Consider the following 20,402-nt stretch of genomic DNA (forward strand, 5'->3'; position numbering starts at 1 on the left):
GTTACACGGAGTACTCAATAGGAGAAAACATCACTAGGCTTAAACCTCACTGTAACATTAACTTTAACCTTTTCACACATCACGTCTTTCTTCCACTCCCACCCAACAAGACCTTTCACAGTTGGAGAGCGAGAGGCATAATCTAGCACAGGGAAACAAATGTCTGGCTAAATTGACCACACAAGACTAGATTACTAATTACTGCAGGATGACACATCAAGAGTATAGTGTCCAAGGTGTAGCTCACATAGCCATACTTACTGCAGATCTAACACCGAAAAATACAAGTAAAGCAGCACTATTTGTAGCAGGGTGTACACAGACATTTAATGGCGTGTGTGTGTGTGTGGGCCTATGTCTATGTGTGTGTTGGAAGGCATTGCATTCCAAATAGATGTTGCACAGCACACCCTCAACTTAGACAGCATGGATAATAGCCATCTTTGTCCAGATGGAAATCTGAAAACATGTGATGAATTGAAGAAAGGCTCCACAATACACATCATACTGATAGAAGACATTGTAAGGTCCCGAAGCATAGGGCCCAGTAGTGCAATTCTACTGCTTTGCAGAGGTGATGGTAACCATGACATGAAAACCGTTGACAAAATTAGTCAACAAGTTATCACATCATGCACTGCCTACTGCAACACGAAAGGCATTTGGTGGGGGTGGCAAGCATACCCCCACTTAAAAATAAAAAAGGAGGGGGGTGGGGGTAAATAGGGTAACCCCATTTTTTCCTTAAACCTTTATTTAAAAAAAAACAAATAAAAAAAACAAAAAAAACACACTGGATAAAGAGCCAAAATGCTAAACGGGTGAAAAAAGCTGAAAAATGGATATGAGCCCTGGAAACAAACCATTCCTTTGTTTCCGGTTCATAATACACACCTGTAAATCGCCAGACACAAATATTAATGTCTACACCCGAGCACCTCCCCCACACCCCCCCTTCGGACTCTTGGCTGCTGTTTGTTTTACTAGTGCACTGTTGTCCAAGTCAAAGTGCAACGCCTTCAAAGTACACGTGCAACTGGCAAATACCATATCGCCCCCCCCCCCCTTCAACTTACTTATAGATCCCAAATATATAGTTCAAGAAGTACCCAGAGAGATAGTGTTTTAAATGTCACTAGTGGACTGTAGCACTCAATTGTGCCACTGCTACAGAGGCATGGAGGAAAAGCAAATCTAGCTATGCCAGCAGCAGCCCAGTCAGGCTGTTTAAATCTGCCAACTTGAAAATACAAAATAAACCTTTCTGCAAAGTCAAATCCTTTTTAATATTAATAAACCACCCCAGAGGGAAGGCATTGGTAGCCCACCAGGTGGGGTTGTTAATATTACACAGAGCAGCATTTTTCTTTTGAGCTTAACGGGACCCAACAGTGAAAACACAAAATAGCAGTTTTTACTGTAGCATAATCTGTGGTCCCAATGGCCAGCATTGAGCTTCACTAGCCACCGCACAAAGTGCTGACTTTCTATTTAAGGTCACCAACGCTATCACTCCAAGGTATCAAATTGTTACATTAAACCACTAATTGCTGAGATCATATTGAAGGTAACTTTAAAAAGTCACCACGCTGTTGTCCAAGCCAGAAGCCTTTACCGTTATCCGCAAAAGTTGTCACAAGAAAAATTTTATGCTCTTGCCAGGAAGCGCTCACAAAAACAGGGAATAAAGAATTGCTGAAGGGAGGTGTGGTGTCCTTCAGCAGGATACTACCAGGCTGTGGCCACAGGCAGCCCAGCTTCCAAGAGGCTAGCGCCTCAGTGAAGCAAATGGTGATCACACCTTTGTCTACAGGAAGGAGGGGGTGGCGGCAGACAGTTGCAAAAACTATTCCCCAAGAAGAGTGGCTCATTATGCAAGTTACACACTACGTGTGCTCAGGGCTCATCACAGGGGAAGAAGGTTTCTGCCATCTTGGATTCTGGTAGATTGTCTGGTGGCCAAACCCTTAGGAAGTGATGTAAAGTGGGAAAGGTAACCTCTTGAGAGCAAGAAAACGGCATAAAAGTGGCAGTCTTCAGATCACTGGTTCACTAGCAAGACAGAAGGGCTGCTCTGCTGCTCCCTGGACCCAGCAAAATGAAGCTGCACCGAGAAAGAACTGCACCTACTAAACTCAAGGGACTCTCAAAGAGGACTATCAGAGGCCACTTGAGGCAAGAAAGATCCACTTGTGCCAGGACAGAAGGGTCTCCAAGTGCTTGCTTTGAACCTCTGAGCATCACTGTAACCAGAGACCAATAGCAACTGGACCTACACTATCCTTCACTACAGTGATGTGAGGGTCTGGAAGAGACCCCTTGAAATTCATGGACGTCTGGGTGGCTCATGAATAGTGACATCATTGTTTCCACAGCTCCAGCATCTTCAGTATCCTTAGCTGGTTTCCTGTATCCCCAGTATCAGTACCACTTTACTAGACCAGTGATTAAGGTGAAATCTTCTGTAAGGACTTGAGACTGCTGGACCGGACAGTTAACTGTCTCCCTGGACCCAAAGAGCCCCTGTGAGTAGCTCACAGCCCATTGTAGGCAGTCCAAGAGAGGAGTGAGAGGTTTGCTGAACTGCAATGCTGATTGCAAAGATTTATTGGAACTTATCTCCAGTGCCCTGTGATTTTTGCTGTTTTGGTACCTCCTTCAAGAAACAAAAAATACTATTTTTATATATTGATGGTGGAATTTTTAGGTTGAGTTTCTTACCTACCTGTTTTTGTGCTTCTAAATGTTTTATACTTGTTCCTTTGACCAAGCCTGACTGCTCTGTGGCACAGCTACCTGGGAACAAGCTAATGCATTTGCTAAAGAGGACCTGATAAATATTCTCACATTACAATGTTAGGTCTTAACCACCCCACATAGTCCACCTTTCCTACACAGTGGTACTCTATAAGACTTTAACATGGTCTCTGGCCCCGATAGGCACCGTGGAATTTTCATATAAATGGTTTAGCAGTGCCCACTTCACCAATTTATGTCATAATGCTAAGGATCTCATCATTCATGAAGTGATTCACTGAAGAACATGTGCTCATCCCCTGAAAGTGTAAGCTCAAAATCTGCTCCCAGCTACAGGAGTACCTCAGACTCATAACCCTGCAAGCAACTTAGTATGCTTGAAAATTTGGAAATGGAGGCATGTGAATATGGGTACCACGAGAGCAGACTTCCTTTATGCTTTTTCAACTCTGGTCTTATACTGGTGCAGTATCATGAATGAGCCTGTTCTATACGGTCATAGGGGCAAAACCCATCAACTCACCTACCTTACAACACCAGAAGTAACCCCAGGGTGAGCAACACACTTAACTGGATAACTCCAAAGCACCACATCAAACAGTCATGGTAATCAGTGCAGTGTGTTAGCTGCAGCTCCTCAAAGCTGAAAAAACTTTGCTCAAGTTGAGAAAATAAAAATAAAATTCATGTAAAATAGCCTGATAAGTAGAGTTAATTACAAATTAACTAGTTTGGCACAGCTCTGAATGGGATGGAGTCCAGACCGGTTTAGGTCAGAACTGCACATTTCCGGTGTGGACTTCTGTAAAGCCAAATATGAGGTCCATTGGCAAGCAACCAATGAAACAGATTGTGTCTGAACAGAATGGCTATCACCAGCATCCTAACTCATGGTACAACAATGTGTTGTGGGTCGAGGTGTTGCAGCCAACAATTCCTTCATCTGCAATACTACCACCAATACAGATTTACATTGAACCATCAAGGATACCAGCTTAGCTGCAGTAACATGTTTGCCCTTATTTAGGAACAAAAAAAGCTGAAGAGGCAGCTGTCCAGGGAGGAACTCATAATAGCTGGGAACATCTGTGGGGCCATTCACTACTTCAGCTGACCTGTCTTTTTGATGCTGAAGATGATGCAGCACAAAACGTAACTGATAAATACGTAGCCTTGACAACCAACAAAGCAGACCTTTGTTGTTAAAAAGAGGAACACGATTTATAGGTCTTTGATGCATGCTTTGTTGGGATAGCTGGCTCTGAAAGACCAGTCTTCTCCTCAAGCTAAATGTGACCCACCTGAAGACTGCATCACAGAGAGTGTTGGTGTGCCATTTTGTCACTTGTGAAGTTCGTGTGTTCAGACATTTTTGGCTAATTCTAAAGAAGTGTTAAGCTTTACGTTCACAGATTACATGGTACAGACCTCTTCTTCAAGTGCTCAAGTAATCCTTCAGCATCCGTGCTGATTTTTTATTTTTTTTAAACTAGGCAGCACACTTTAAAAAACGTAATGTTTCCTAGCTTTTTCCAGAAATGTCGATCTAAAGAGTAGTGTAAAACTGAAGATGAAGCTGGAATCCATTCTTCAGTTGCAAATCAAAGTTGAATTCTACGAAAAAAGCCAAACTGTAGCAGAGCTCCCATAACATGAGGTACAAACACCTGGCTAGTGGGGTCTCGAAGAGGGGGTTGCTGGCAAGCCTTCAGATTCATGGCCGTTTATGAAGAACACTGCTAAATTAGTAAAACAGGTCTACAAACAGATGGTTTTAGAACGATTCACAATTTTAAGAGATTTAATTGTGGAATGAATTGAAAGGGGGGGGGGGGGGCTCATTAATTTGGAGAATGGCATTCAATACAAAGAATTATCAAAAAAATATCAAATTCCTAATCCGACCTGTTTAACTAGACTAGTAGGTAACTGCCAGGTTGGAAGGGAACCATGCCAGCCAATGCAATGTGGGACCTCCTAGAACTAAAATATATTTACTTTTATAGCATTGGAGAATATGTGGAAGTTACTACAATCAGTCTTGAAATGATCACCCCTGCCCAATTTCCAAACCATTGAATGACATAGGTGAATCCACAGAAACCGATACCTGTGGCAAACCTGACACTTGAGGGAAGCAGGTTTTTGAAGCACTTTCATGGCTTGCGCTGTCTTTCGTCCTTTATTTTCTCAAAGGTACAGTCCAATTGAGGAACGTAAAGGTGTTCCTTGTAAAAAGGCATTTAATACAGCTTGCTGAACCTCTGGTTTATACAGGGATCATCTCCTTGCGGCCCCTCTGTACCCACCAGGAGGAGTGTGGTGACATCTAAGGAGTCTTATGGAGGAGAATTAGTTAATAGTAGAAGTGTTGAGACATTGAAGGAAGGCAAGGCTGGTGGCTTTGTCCATAGTCTTCCTTCTAGGAGGAAAAGGCATGTCCAATGCTTTCTCAAAGGTAAGCTTCCTTTTCGGTGGTGGAGAGGAAGCTTTAGCAAGTATTCGTTCAACCCCCAATTTGGATGTGGATCAGGGGCAAAGCTGGATTTGGTTATTTTAGATTCTGAAGTTCAGTTTTAAAAGATCTTGGTTTAGGAGGTGTGAGGTGCTGTCGAGATGGTCGAAGACGACTGCCGAGTCGGCACTGAGGTCGAGACAACACTGAATGTTGGTCTTGGTAGAAGATTTCAGCTTCAAACATGCTTTTCTCACCATGCCGAGTGGGTTAAAAATGTTTTTCCGATGCTAACCATGGGCAGACAGCAGTGGTGGAGCAGGGATCTCAGATTCTAAGACAAGAAAGGCTGATGGTTTCTTGGTCTGCTTAGGTTGGAAGGCGGGGTGCAATACTTGCATGTTGAGCTGATGGAATGTCCTGCCTTTCGATATCAAGCTCTGAGATTTTGCCGATAGAGAAGGCCTCCTCTGATGGATGGCTGCTCCTGAGCGTGTTCCTCACTAAATATGTCAGGAGTGCTGTAGGTGGCTCTGTGCGACATCGAGCTCTATGGTCCCAAAGTGTCTTCTTGGACAGTCATATTCCTTGTGTTGTGGAGACAAGCACAAGTTGCACACAGAGTTGGTCTATGTGAGGATACTTTGCATGGCAACATGGGCAAACCCGAAAAGGCCTGCATTCCATTACTAGTTGAGCATTGCTGGAAAACTGGTATGGGTGTTGAAGGTTAGCCCTGAAGGGCAGTGCCCCGATGGGGCTTTGGTTGAAAGGAGTTGAACCAGTGAGATTGTTCGAAGCGCAAACAGAAAAATGCAAATAGCAATAGAAGGGATAGGAAAAAAGACCAAAGGTCGAACTGTAACAGAGCCTAAATGTAGCAAAGGCACACATGTCTGAACCAGATGGCAGACAGAAAACAATTCAACAATGGAGCGGACGCTCTTGTGCATTATCATTGAGAGGAGGAGCCACTTGACCTCGTTATTCGAAAGACTTCTTTGAATAAAAACTTTCACAACTGAAGACTCAACACTAGACGGCAGGAGTATGCAGAGCATGCGCATCTACAGCCACACATGCCACCCAACAAATCCAAAGATATTGCCGGAACAAAGGCAGAAATAATATCTAGATGAGTAGAAAGAGTGTTAACATTCTTCTCAGGGACAAGGGTGAAGGAAAAATCCAATATATTTGGAATGTTGAAAGAAGAAATCAAACTAGTTACTTATCTAAAACAATGTTATTCCCATATAATGTTTAGACACAAATTCCAGCAGACGAAGCACATCCTGTATTAACTTGTGCCATGATGACTAGCAATAGTCTCAATTTAAGAATCGCTGCACAAACTCTTGGATAAATTATAAGGGCCTTTTATATACACATCTGTTATAATAGATTGCTATCATAATCTCCACAGGTTGTTAAACAGTTTGAGTTGCAGAGGAATAAGAATTCCATTTTGGAGTGAATCTGACTTACCATCTCCTTCCTTTTCCCCTTCGCTTTCTCGGTCACCTTCATACCCTGTGCAAGAGGAATCCAGGCTCCAGTCCAGGAAGTTTCCGAGCAGAGTTTCTTCTTGATTGGATAGCTCTGCTGTTGGCGTGGTGACAAAGCTGTCTCGATCTTCCTGGATACTGTCCTCCCTCCTCCTAAGAGATAAGGTTATGTGGTCAGAACAACATACCTGAAAGCCCTAACTTAAAAAAGGCCCCTAAAAGAGGACAACAGTAGTGCCAAATGGCAGGAATACTAGGTTGGCACATCTCCAACACAATCTTTCAGTTGTCTTAAATGACTATAGCTGCTGGTGTTGCTGTATGGGAATGTGTTCTGTATTCCTTCCACTAAGTTTTACTTCATTTTATCCTCACTTCACATAGAATCTGGTTATATTTTTTGTCGACAAGTTTAAAAAAACAATCTTATAGAATTAGTACTTTGAAACAAACCAATTATTTCAGGAAAGATGTTGGGTTGTTTCGTGGGTTCCATATTAACCACCCAGGGGTCACTCTTGAAATATGATGGTTAATTTTGTCAACAGATGCCATATATGAGATGGACTAGTCTCACACAGTGTCTTTAGATCTCGAAAATGCAGCAATGCTTCTAAATTTATTCACCCAGACTTCAGAAAGGGCAAAGGTCAAAGCCATCCATTATTACAAATTCTGAACTAATGTTTAAAATGTAATTGTAGGTCTTCAATATTGCTTACACTCCTCCCCAATTGCTTTAAAATAAGGGCCACTTAGAAACTATTATGGTCAACCTCGAGACACAAATATGGGTGCGGACCAGCAACAACCAGGCCCTGTTCCTGATCATAAAATGAATATTATAGTACTAAAGAGAAGGAGATGGACAGATCATGGGCTGCCACAAACAATACCAGAGTTTTCAATAATAGCAAGAGAATGGCCTTTTATGATTTTGCAAACCCTTGTTTGGGGACCAGAAGCAAAGCCATTTAATTGCATTTTCTATTAGAGGTTACCGATGTAGTATAGGAGACAATTCTGTTAAGTCAGCAACCTACACTGCAAATAATTTGGGTTTCATAGACTAAACCAATTTACCCCAGCTCACTGCCTATTATTACACTTCAAATATTCAATCTATGTTGAAAGATATTAGATCTGAAATTTTTGCTGCATTTTCAGCAAGGTGTGAGAAAAATCCTTCTGTTCCCAGTTTGGGCCATCTTTAGATGAAGCCATTTTAACTTCAAGGCCTGCAGACCCAGAATTCTCTCTAAGGGGCTAGCAGTTTTTCATCTCATTAGTAGGGGGTTGGCCCTCTAAAAAGAGCCACATGGGCACAGCTGCACCCTCGAACCCTATTTTCACCCCACCCCACATTCACCACTAGCCCCTCTTGTCTGAAGTAATTCATTCCTGCCCGATTCTCACTTGTCTCGTAGCACACCTCATGTCATCATACTGGACCAAATCCCACCTTTAAATCCAACTAAGAGGGAGGCATGGTTGGATTTGAAACATAATGCAATCTATTGGAGCAAGGCAAATTCAGGATAGACAGGTAACCTCTCCAGCGAGATCTTAACAGAGCGGAGTGTCATGGCGGGATGTGTACCAAAATTCTCAATTGTTGACTTAATTTTAGAATGCCTCCATTTGGGGAAAACTTACTTGTTGCCTTGAATCATTTGACTGTTGCCTCTGGGGTTCTTTTATAGGGCCGTCCATTGCATGTGCCAGGAGGCCAATGGGATCACCCAGGACAGGATACCTAGTCTGGGTTTAGGCAGGGTCACCATTGTCCCCTTAATAAGCTGGAGACTTCCCAACAAGGAGAATTGGTTGTTTGACACCCTGTGCCGTCCAACTCCCCAGTTATCACTGTGCCCCCTTATAGGTCTAAGTACTCAATCTTTATGCTCCACGGAAAGGCCACATATAAAACAATGAGGTGAGTGGTACTTAAGACTGCACTACATTAGAACATTAATACTGCAGTTAGGAAACATACCAGGGATTACCGACCAACTTGGAAACGATTTAAAAATGCAACTAGTGTTTGTCTGCAGCTTGGGCTGGCTTTCTCCATTCAATTGTCAATGCTACAAAATGTTTGACCCAACTGTTGACTATTGTTCACCTAGAACTTTCTTCTGCAAGGGATGAGTTTTCCACTAATTTTTCCGGACTCAGCCTGGCCTACATACCACTTGGCAATTTGAAGTGACAGCAATATTTTAGACCAGTGGTTCCCAACATGTGGTCCGGGGACAGGTCCACAAAGCCTCCTCAGGGATTATGTGACAGCTTAGAAAATTACCACACAAAGTGCATATGAAGTGGCAAAATGTACATTTTAAAATTTTACAATGTACTGTAAATGTCAAGGATTTTTTAAATTGTAAGACGAATTCCAATAATGATTCCGTGGGGGTCCACAGAAGTCAAAAGTTTGTGAACCACTGTTTTAGACACTGAGGAGGAATGATAGGTTACTTGATCACAATAAATCCATGCCAAATAAAATAAAAATAAACCTGGTATGCAACGTTTAGGAATGATAAGCAGCGTAATAAGGACATGCCGTCTAAAACTAGACCGCTCACAAAAACAGTAGGCTGTTGAAATCTCCAAAGAGTACTTATTCGTGCTCAAGGGAAAACTATGCACTGAATAACTTCAGAGATCAATTTATTAACACACTGGATCGTTCAATGAATCCCTATAAACATTGCAAGGGAAACTTTGCCAACAGATGTTACACAAACTGGATTGAGGCTGCAAGTTAACTAAAAAACAAAAAACATCTCCGTACTGGATGACAACCAACTATAATATATGCCAAGTACGATGAACGTTTACAGACCAATGCATGTTTACACAAGCATCCCAAAAATGCACTCCAGAGTGCAGTTTCCTCCAGCCTCTTAACTGCTATGAGCATTCAAACTCAAGTGTAAAAATACTCATCTCAAATCGCACCTTTCCATTTAAAATCTGGGCTAACAGGGTGCTCCTATGCCAGTGAGTTTCAATGTCCGTTAACTCCTCTAGGTACCCTTACAGACCTAGGGGAGGCTTACACTATCTGAGATCACCAAGAAATAAAAATAAGGTGGTATCTGGGGGGAATCTGTGAGAAAAATACATAATTACCCTTTCACTTAAAACTATGCTTAATCCCTCAAATAAGAACTACAGATTCCGTCTAAACCTGGCCCAATACGCAGATTCTCTTTAACCTAAAAATATTTTCAGCAATGTCAAAGCCTTAAAAAAAAAAAACATCTGAAACCAAAATGACGCAGTAATCCCTTTTATTCCTCCCAGACAAGACATTCATAGTGTTTTGCCTCAGACAGCACACACAATGTATAATTCGAACCCATGTATGGTACAAATCCACTACACTGGAAAAAAAAGCAAAATGACTGCTTCATCCTAGATGACCAGCTCAAATGTAATAGCAAACACTCAATAGCAACTGTGCACTATCCAAAACGTAATCCTAAAAAACTAGGCACATTGGTTTAAAGTCTACTCCTCACAAGAGAGGTCTACGGGATATCATTACTCACAGACCTAGCAAAATCTAGCTTTACCCCGTTAACTGCAGTCCTTAATTCACAAGAGGCTAATTTAAAGAAAGGAAAAAAAAAAATAATAATAATAAAAAAAAAAGACAGCACACCACCATTGAAAAGCTACTGCATACAAAGACCACTTTATATCAGTATTTAAGAACTTGTATGCAAGTACCTCTGTGCTTGGGACTTAATGTTTTGTGCCGAGATTAAAGAAACAGTATGAAACAGACTCTTATCTTAGAAATCTTAAAATTCTGTGAACCAATACTACTGTCACAGGTGCACTAAATGACATATTAACACTGGTACAGGGCTCAGAACAGCATCATACTCTACTGTAAAAAAAAGGAGACCAAATTATTTCCAGTCACACTGGGCTGACTCAACTGTTGTGAAAAAGCTGCAGTCCTAAAAATCAAGTGAAGCGCCAACTCCACTATTTTAATAATCATAATGTAAGTCTGTGCACAAGCCAGGATGAGAAACCACTTAGCTGGACATCCACGTAAAGCTTATGAGATTCTTTACACCATAATTAAACAAATGTCACCCTCTGATATCCCACCCATCGATATGGTCTTGTGCAGAAGATAATACAAATAGAAACTATGAAAAGGTCTTGCAGCATTTAAAACACTACATCTGATCCCATAGCCGATTCATTTGTTTGGTACATCCCTGGCTATTTTGATTAATATAGCGCCACTGTGCTGCGTTTCTTGCTGACTTGTATTTGCCACAATTTATAAAACATTGTATTTTAGATCTACATACTACATTTGCCTGTCTTCTTTAATTGTGTTACTGGTATAACATGTACCTGAAAGTTGAGTGCCTAAAAATAATCAACATGATGCACAGAAGTAAATAAGTTACTTACCTGTAACTGTAGTTCTCCAGTATTTGAATCTTTCATAGATTCACATGCTTGAATCATTCCCCGTCGTCGGTATAATTTACACAAGTAATGTCAAGACATTAACAAAGAAAAAGGCCCTAGGCTTCTTTAATTTAACAGTATCAGAGTCATTTTGTGAAAAGGACCAAACTTGAGCATCCACCAATCAGGCAACAGCACCCTCTAGAATCCTCCGCGAGAGAAGCTCCAGCACCTCAGATTTTCCAAGCACAAATGCTTACAATATAGGAAAAAGAGAGAGAGAAAGAGGTGAAGTGAGCTTCTCCGGGGAGACGGGTGGGTCGCATGTGAATCTATGAAAGATTCCAATACTGGAGAACTACAGTTACAGGTAAGTAACTTATTTTCTTACTCCAGCATTGGAACTTTAGATTCACATGCTTGAATCAGAATAGAGAGCAGTAGCTATGCACATTGTAATATAACATATTTGATCGAAAACACCTTGATACATGAAACCTCATATTCCTATAAATAAATATATATATATGGAAAATGTCACTTACCCAGTGTACATATGTTCGTGGCATTAGTCGCTGCAGATTCACATGCTGTGCACAGTCCGCCATCTGGTGTTGGGCTCCGAGTGTTACAAGTTGTTTTTCTTCGAAGAAGTCTTTTCGAGTCACGAGACCGAGGGACTCCTCCCATTTCGACTCCATTGCGCATGGGCGTCGACTCCATCTTAGATTGTTTTCCCCGCAGAGGGTGAGGTAGGAGTTGTGTATGCTAGTAATAGTGCCCATGCAATGGAGTGAATACGTATGTACATAATGAAGCTTAAAGTAATATATTTACAAATGTACAAATGTTCAAGATCTACTTCTAAACGGCTACAGGCTGCCGGGGAGGCGGGTGGGCGCATGTGAATCTGCAGCGACTAATGCCACGAACAGATGTTCACTGGGTAAGTGACATTTTCCGTTCAATGGCATGTGTAGCTGCAGATACACATGCTGTGCATAGACTAGTAAGCAGTTATCTCCCCAAAAGCGGTGGTTCAGCCTGTAGGAGTTGAAGTTGTTTGAAATAATGTTCTTAGTACAGCTTGACCTACTGTGGCCTGTTGTGCAGTTAACACATCCACACAGTAGTGCTTGGTAAATGTATGAGGCGTAGACCATGTTGCTGCCTTACATATTTCGTTCATTGGAATAGTTCCTAGAAAGGCCATGGTGGCACCTTTCTTTCTGGTTGAGTGTGCCTTTGGTGTAATAGGCAGCTCTCTCTTTGCTTTAATATAGCAGGTTTGAATGCACTTAACTATCCATCTAGCAATGCCTTGTTTCGAAATTGGATTTCCTGTATGAGGTTTTTGAAAAGCAATAAATAGTTGTTTAGTTTTTCGAATTAGTTTTGTTCTGTCAATGTAATACATTAGCGCTCTTTTGATGTCTAATGTATGTAGTGCTCTTTCAGCTATAGAATCTGGCTGTGGGAAGAACACTGGTAATTCTACCGTTTGATTCAAGTGGAACGGTGAGATTACCTTTGGTAAAAATTTTGGATTTGTTCGTAGGACTATTTTATTTTTGTGTATTTGAATAAATGGTTCTTGTATGGTAAAAGCTTGAATTTCACTCACTCTCCTTAGAGATGTGATGGCAATTAAAAACGCAACTTTCCACGTTAAGTATTGCATTTCACAAGAATGCATGGGTTCAAATGGTGGACCCATGAGTCGTGTTAAGACAATGTTGAGGTTCCATGAAGGAACAGGTGGTGTTCTTGGTGGTATAATTCTCTTTAGGCCTTCCATAAACGCTTTTATGACTGGTATTCTAAATAATGAAGTTGAATGAGTAATTTGCAGGTAAGCTGATATTGCGGTAAGATGTATCTTTATGGAAGAGAAAGCTAGATTTGATTTTTGTAAATGTCCTACTATATCTTTTGGAGATGCGTGTAATGGCTGGATTTGATTATTTTGGCAGTAATAAACAAATATTTTCCACTTATTTGCATAGCAGTGTCTAGTGGTAGGTTTCCTAGCTTGTCTTATGACCTCCATACATTCTTGTGTGAGGTCTAAGTGTCCGAATTCTAGGATTTCAGGAGCCAAATTGCTAGATTCAGAGATGCTGGATTTGGATGTCTGATCTGTTGTTTGTGTTAACAGATCTGGTCTGTTGGGTAGTTTGACATGAGGTACTACTGATAGGTCTAGTAGTGTTGTGTACCAAGGTTGCCTCACCCATGTTGGTGCTATTAGTATGAGTTTGAGTTTGTTTTGAGTCAACTTGTTTACTAGATATGGAAGGAGCGGGAGAGGGGGAAAAGCGTACGCAAATATCCCTGACCAGTTCATCCATAGAGCATTGCCTTGGGATTGATCCCGTGGGTACCTGGATGCAAAGTTTTGGCATTTAGAGTTTTCCTTTGTTGCAAATAGATCTATTTGAGGTGTTCCCCAAATTTGAAAGTAAGTTATTATTTGGGGGTGAATCTCCCATTCGTGGATTTGTTGGTGATCCCGAGAGAGATTGTCTGCTAACTGGTTCTGAATCCCTGGAATAAATTGTGCTATTAGGCGAATGTGGTTGTGAATCGCCCAATGCCATATTTTTTGTGTAAGGAGACAACTGTGTTGAGTGCGTCCCTCCCTGTTTGTTTAAGTAATACATTGTTGCCATGTTATCTGTTTTGACTAGAATGTATTTTTGGGTTATTATGGGCTGAAATGCTTTCAGCGCTAGAAATACCGCTAACAGTTCTAAGTGATTTATGTGAAACTGTCTTTGATGTATGTCCCATTGTCCTTGGATGCTGTGTTGATTGAGGTGTGCTCCCCACCCTGTCATGGAAGCATCTGTCGTTATGACGTATTGTGGCACTGGGTCTTGGAAAGGCCGCCCTTGGTTTAAATTTATACTGTTGCACCATAGAAGCGAGATGTATGTTTGGCGGTCTATCAACACCAGATCTAGAAGCTGACCCTGTGCTTGTGACCATTGTGATGCTAGGCACTGTTGTAAGGGCCGCATGTGCAATCTTGCGTTTGGGACAATGGCTATGCATGAAGACATCATGCCTAGCAGTTTCATTACCATTTTGACTTGTATCCTTTGTTTTGGATACATGGCCTGTATTACATTGTGAAATGTTTGAACCCTTTGTGGACTTGGAGTGGCAATCCCTTTTGCTGTGTTGATTGTTGCTCCTAAGTATTGCTGTGTTTGACACGGCATAAGGTGTGACTTTGTGTAGTTGATCGAGAAACCTAGTTTGTGGAGGATTTGTATGACATTTTGTGTGCTGCGAACACTGTCTTAGCGTGTTGGTTTTGATTAACCAGTCGTCTAAGTACGGGAACACATGTATTTGCTGCCTTCTGATATGTGCAGCTACTACCGCCAGGCATTTTGTAAAAACTCTTGGCGCAGTTATTCCGAATGGCAACACTTTGAATTGGTAATGTATTCCTTGGAATACGAACCTTAGGTATTTTCTGTGTGAAGGATGTATTGGTATATGGAAATACGCATCCTTTAGGTCTAGTGTGGTCATGTAGTCTTGTTGTTTGAGCAGTGGGATTACGTCTTGTAATGTAACCATGTGAAAGTGGTCTGATTTGATGTAGGTATTTAGTGTTCTGAGATCTAGTATTGGTCTCAGACTGCCGTCCATTTTGGGTATTCGAAAGTACAGTGAGTAAACTCCTGTGTTTATCTGTAGTTTTGGTACTAATTCTATTGCTTCTTTTTGTAGCAATGCTTGAACTTCTAGTCCTAGAAGGTCTATATGTTGTTTTGACATACTGTGTGTTTTCGATGGGATGTTTGGAGGGAATTTGAGAAATTCTATGCAATGACCATGCTGGATAATTGCTAAGACCCAAGTGTCTGTTGTTATTTCCTCCCAATGTTTGTAAAATTGGCTTAGTCTCCCCCCCCACAGGTGTTATGTGATGGGGTTGTGTGACTTGTAAATCACTATTTATTTTGAGGAGTTTTGGGGCTTTGGAACTTCCCCTATTCTTCTGGAATTGGCCCCCTCTATATTGCCCCCGAAAACCTCCCCGCTGATATTGGCTCTGGTAAGTGGGGCTTGCTTGTGATGTTGTGGTTTCTGTTGGTTGACCTCGAAACCCTCCCCTAAAAGGTGTTTTGCGAAAAGTGCCTCTGCTTTGCGGGGAGTAGAGTGCGCCCATGGCTTTGGCTGTATCAGTGTCTTTCTTGAGTTTCTCAATAGCAGTGTCGACTTCCGGCCCAAACAACTGCTGTTCATTAAAGGGCATATTTAGCACGGCTTGTTGAATTTCCGGCTTGAACCCCGAAGTACGCAGCCATGCGTTCCTTCTTATGGTTATTGCAGTGTTTACTGTCCTTGCAGCCGTATCTGCTGCATCCATTGAAGACCGTATCTGATTATTTGAGATACTTTGTCCTTCTTCCACCACCTGTTGCGCCCTTTTCTGGAACTCTTTGGGTAAGTGTTCTATGAAATGCTGCATCTCATCCCAATGAGCTCTATCATATCTTGCCAAAAGTGCTTGTGAATTGGCAATGCGCCATTGGTTTGCTGCTTGTGCTGCCACCCTTTTGCCCGCTGCATCAAATTTGCGACTCTTTGTCTGGAGGTGGTGCGTCCCCCGAGGTATGAGAGTTCGCTCTCTTACGAGCTGTCCCGACAACTACTGAGTCCGGTGTCAATTGCGTTGGAATATAAACGGGATCTGTTGGCGGTGGCTTGTATTTTTTCTCCACCCTTGGAGTTATGGCTCTGCCTTTAACAGGATCTTGAAAGATTTGTTTTGAATGTTTTAGCATTCCTGGGAGCATAGGTAGGCTTTGGTACTGGCTATGGGTGGATGATAGGGTGTTAAACAAAAAGTCATCCTCAATTGGTTCGGAATGCAAGGTGACGTTGTGAAAAGCAGCTGCCCTTGCGACCACCTGTGTGTAAGATGTACTGTCCTCAGGTGGCGACGAGTCTGGGCTGTTGTCTGATACTGGGGCGTCGTAAAGGTCCCATGCATCGGGATCATCCTGACTCATTGTAGTATGAGCTGGGGAGTGCATCAGTGGTGGAGTTGTTACCGGTGATGCGTGTATTGATGGTGGTGGAGACGGTGGTGGAGTTGTTTTTCTTGCCACTTTTGCATGTGGCTGCTTGTCCTTTTGTTGAAAGGCCAGTTTTTTTATTTTAATTGGGGGAAGAGTGGTTATCTTCCCTGTGTCCTCATGAATGTGGAGCCTTCTTTGTGTATAGTCTGGCTCTACAGCTTCAAGTTCCTCTCCGAATCTATGCTTTTGCATTTGGGAGGTTAATCCTTGTTCCTCTGTGTAGGAACCTGTTTTCAGCTCCGAGGCTGGATGTTTCGGAACCGAAACTTTTTCGGATGTCTTTTTAGGCTCTGAAGAAACCTTTTTTATTTTCGGCGTGGTGTCTTGGTGCCGAATTTTTTCGGAGCCGCTGTCTCGGGTCCGAGGTTGCTGTGTGGCGGTATCTCGACCTGAGTCGGATGACTTCGCCACAAGCGTGCCCTTTTTCGGTGCCGATGATCGGTCACCTATTTTTCGGGTTAAGCCATGGCCTGTTGGCAGTGGCGTCCCCTGGGCTTTTGTTGACTTCTCGTGAGTCTTATGTTTCGACGTCTTACTCACGGTTTTTGGCGTTTCTTCGGCCTCGAAACACTCTTGTCCTGTCGGCGTCGACGCCATTTGCAGTCTTCTGGCTCTTCGGTCTCTTAATGTCTTTCTCGACCGAAACGCTCGACAGGCTTCACAAGTATCTTCCTTGTGCTCGGGAGACAAGCACAAGTTACAGACCAGATGCTAATCCGTATACGGATACTTGTTATGGCATTTTGGGCAGAAGTGGAATGGGGTCCGTCCTATCAGCCTTGAAGTCACGTGTGGCCGGGCCGACCAGGCCCCGACGGGGGATCGAAAAAACACCAAAGGGCCACCGGAGCTCTTCAGAATTCAGTGTCGATTTGTTCTAACTAACCTGATACCGAACGCAAACAATACCGACGTTTTTTCCCGAGATTCTAACTAACTTTCCGACCCGAAACACGGAGCGAAAAGGAACACGTCCGAACCCGATGGCGGAAAAAAAAACAATCGAAGATGGAGTCGACGCCCATGCGCAATGGAGTCGAAATGGGAGGAGTCCCTCGGTCTCGTGACTCGAAAAGACTTCTTCGTAGAAAAACAACTTGTAACACTCCGAGCCCAACACCAGATGGCGGACTGTGCACAGCATGTGTATCTGCAGCTACACATGCCATTGAACATATATATATACACATATATATATATACATACATACACATATACATACACAAAAATGCAGAGAGCAAAAATTATCCCAAAACACGTAAAAGCGTATGTAATATGAATACCATCATTAAAAACGACCACCTATGTCTGTTAGAATGTTCTTACTCTTGTATACTTTTTTTTTTATAAGCGAAAATAAGGGATATAAACAATGTGCATACCTGTCCTAGGATGGAGGGATGTAGAAGAGAGGACTAACCTTCACCTGAAGAGATTCCTGAGAACCGCTTGTCCCACTGCTACCTCTCCCTGAGAGGGAGATTCCAAGCAGCAGTGTTTCGTGAATGTATGACAGCTCTTCCATGTTGCTGCCCTACGAATGTCTTGTAGTGAAACTCCGGCAAACAGTGCCGCTGACGATGAGACTGCTCTCGTTGAGTAAGCATGTACAGGCGAGTGCAGAGGTTTGCCCGCTACCTGATGGCAGAAGCAAATGGCTGAGGCGATCCATCTGGAAATACTCTGCTTGGAGAGTGGATGACCTTTCCTAGGAGCAGTGTATGCTACGAATAGCTGATTAGAGCGTCGAAAAGATTTAGTCCTGTCCAAATAAAATTTAACACATCTTTTAACGTCTAAGGAGTGTAATGCCCTCTCAGCCGGAGTAGATGGATGAGGAAAAAAGATTTGAAGACTAAAGGTTCGTTGATGTGAAAGTCTGAAGGAACCTTTGGAATAAAATGCGGGTTAGTGCGCATTAGCAGTCATGTGTTTGAGCTGTAGGAATGGCTCTTGGTTTGAAAGAGCTTGCACCTCGCTGACTCGCCTAGCTGATGTGAGAGCTACCAATAAGGCAACCTTCCATGACAGGAACTTGAGAGAAGCACGATGGATCGGCTCAAACGGATGCTTCATCAGTTGGGCCAAGACAATATTCAGGTTCCACGAAGGACGTGGTGGTCTGAAAGGAGGGAAAACTCTGAAAAGCCCCTTCAAGAACCTCTTAATCAGACGAGAGGAGTAGAGTGAGGCTGTAGCATCTGAACGTCTGTATGCAGCTATAGCTGCTAAGTGAACTTTAATGGACGAATGTGCCAGGCCAGCTTGAGCTAGCTGCAACAGGTTCGGTAATATTTCCTCCGGTGGGGCGACTAATGGGTCAATCTGTCGTTGATGACACCAGACATAGAATCTTCTCCATTTACAATAATACATTTTATTGGTGCCATCTGCTCTGGCTTTTGACAAAATATCCCTATAGTCCTGTGGGATATTCAAATGCGCGAACTCTCTGCGGTGAGGAGCCAGGCTGATAAACGCATTTACTTCGGATCGGGGTGCCAAACCTGGCTCCTGTTCATTGTTAGCAATTGGGGTAACTGCTCCAGCGGAATGTGAGGCTTGATTGATAGGAGAAGTTCCGCAAACCAATGTTGACGCGGCCAGTACGGAGCTATCAATATCCGAGTGCACGGCTCCGTTTCCATCTTCATGAGTACCTGTGGGATCAAAGGAATTGGAGGAAAGGCATAAGCAAAGAGGTCTGACCTGACTATCGAAAAAACGCATTCCCCCAAGATCCCTCCTGGTGATGCCAACCTGCGAAGAACTGGCATGTGGCGTTGTGTTTGTTCGCAAACAAGTCTACTGTTGGTGTTCCCCACTGGGAAAAAATGTGGTTCACTACTGTCTGGTCTAGCTCCCACTCGTGGCAGTTGACTTCTGCCTGCTGAGTGCATCTGCTGTCTTGTTGTTTATCCCGGCAAGAGTACCGCTGATAGTGTGATGCCTTGCTGCGAGGCCCAGTTCCAGATTGTTTGGGCTTCTCTGGAGAGTGAGAGATCTTGTGCCTCCTTGTTTGTTGTGGTAATGCATCGTAGTGGTGTTGTCTGTCCTTATCACCATTGCGATCCTGAGAAGAAACGCCTGTAAGGCCAGGTGCACTGCTCTGAGCTCCAGCCAATTGATAGGCATTGATGCCAGATGCGGTGGCCATTTGCCACTTATTTGCAGATCCAGTAACACAGCTCCCCAGCCTTCCAGTGATGCATCCGTCGTTATGGTCCACGGAGCTGGCTGCTGTAGAAACGAAAGACCGATTGATAGATGATGCCTTTGAGATCACCATCTCAGAGCTCTGAGCATTCAGTTATTTGTATCTGATCCTCGAAAGTGCCTGACACTTGGAGCCATTGACAATTTAGTTGCTCCTGTAAGGGGCGCATCTTTAGACGGCATAGAGGAACCGGAGGTATTTATGAAGACATCATGCCCAACAGACTTGAACAGACGGACAGTAACCTTTTTTCTTTTCTGTATGGAACTTGCTAGAGTCAGTAACCTTTGTTGCCTCCCTGACGTGGGGCATGCCATGGTGTATTGTGTCCAGTTTTGCCCCTAGAAAGGTAATATTGCGTGCTGGTAGAGGCTTGGATTTCTCCCAGTTGATGGCGAGTTTGGTTAGTAAGGAAACACTTTTTTGTTGATTTGTGCGCTCCTGCGTAGGTCCTTGCTTTTATCAACCAATCGTCTAGTATGGAAAAACTTGGTGTTTTCTCCTGAGAAAGGCTGCGATAGGTGCTAGACATTTGGTAAATATTCTGGGAGCTGATTTCAGTCCGAAAGGAAGGACAATTGAAAATGGCTGACGGCTACAGTGAATCTCACATATTTTCTGTGGGCAGGATGGATGGGTATGTGGAAGTATGTGTCTTTCAGGTCTAGTGTAGACATGAAATCTCCCTGATTGAGACTCAGGAGGACGTCTTGTAGGCTGATCATACGGAACAATTGCTTTTTTAAGTAGACATTTAGCTCCCTTAAATAGAGGATCTGCCTCCAATCCTTCCACTTTTTCCGAATGAGGAAGAACCTGGAATAAAATCCTGTTCCTCGCTGGGCTCGAGGCACCTTCTCTATAGCTCCTTTGAGAAGCATTTTGTCGATCTCCTTTTTGAGTTGTTG

At 42.9% G+C, this 20,402-nt stretch overlaps 1 protein-coding gene across 1 annotated transcript in view; it reads right to left on the reverse strand.

Moving 5' to 3' along the window:
* CCNF (cyclin F) overlaps positions 1-20,402 on the reverse strand; it is a 59,814-nt gene that overhangs the window by 860 nt on the left and 38,552 nt on the right. The window contains exon 16 of the mRNA XM_069210495.1: positions 6,701-6,873. Coding sequence (XP_069066596.1) covers positions 6,701-6,873 — 173 coding nt within the window. The remainder of the gene's footprint in view (positions 1-6,700; positions 6,874-20,402) is intronic.

The sequence above is a fragment of the Pleurodeles waltl genome, chromosome 10, assembly GCF_031143425.1.
Source record: "Pleurodeles waltl isolate 20211129_DDA chromosome 10, aPleWal1.hap1.20221129, whole genome shotgun sequence".
Classification (NCBI taxonomy): Eukaryota; Metazoa; Chordata; class Amphibia; order Caudata; family Salamandridae; genus Pleurodeles; species Pleurodeles waltl.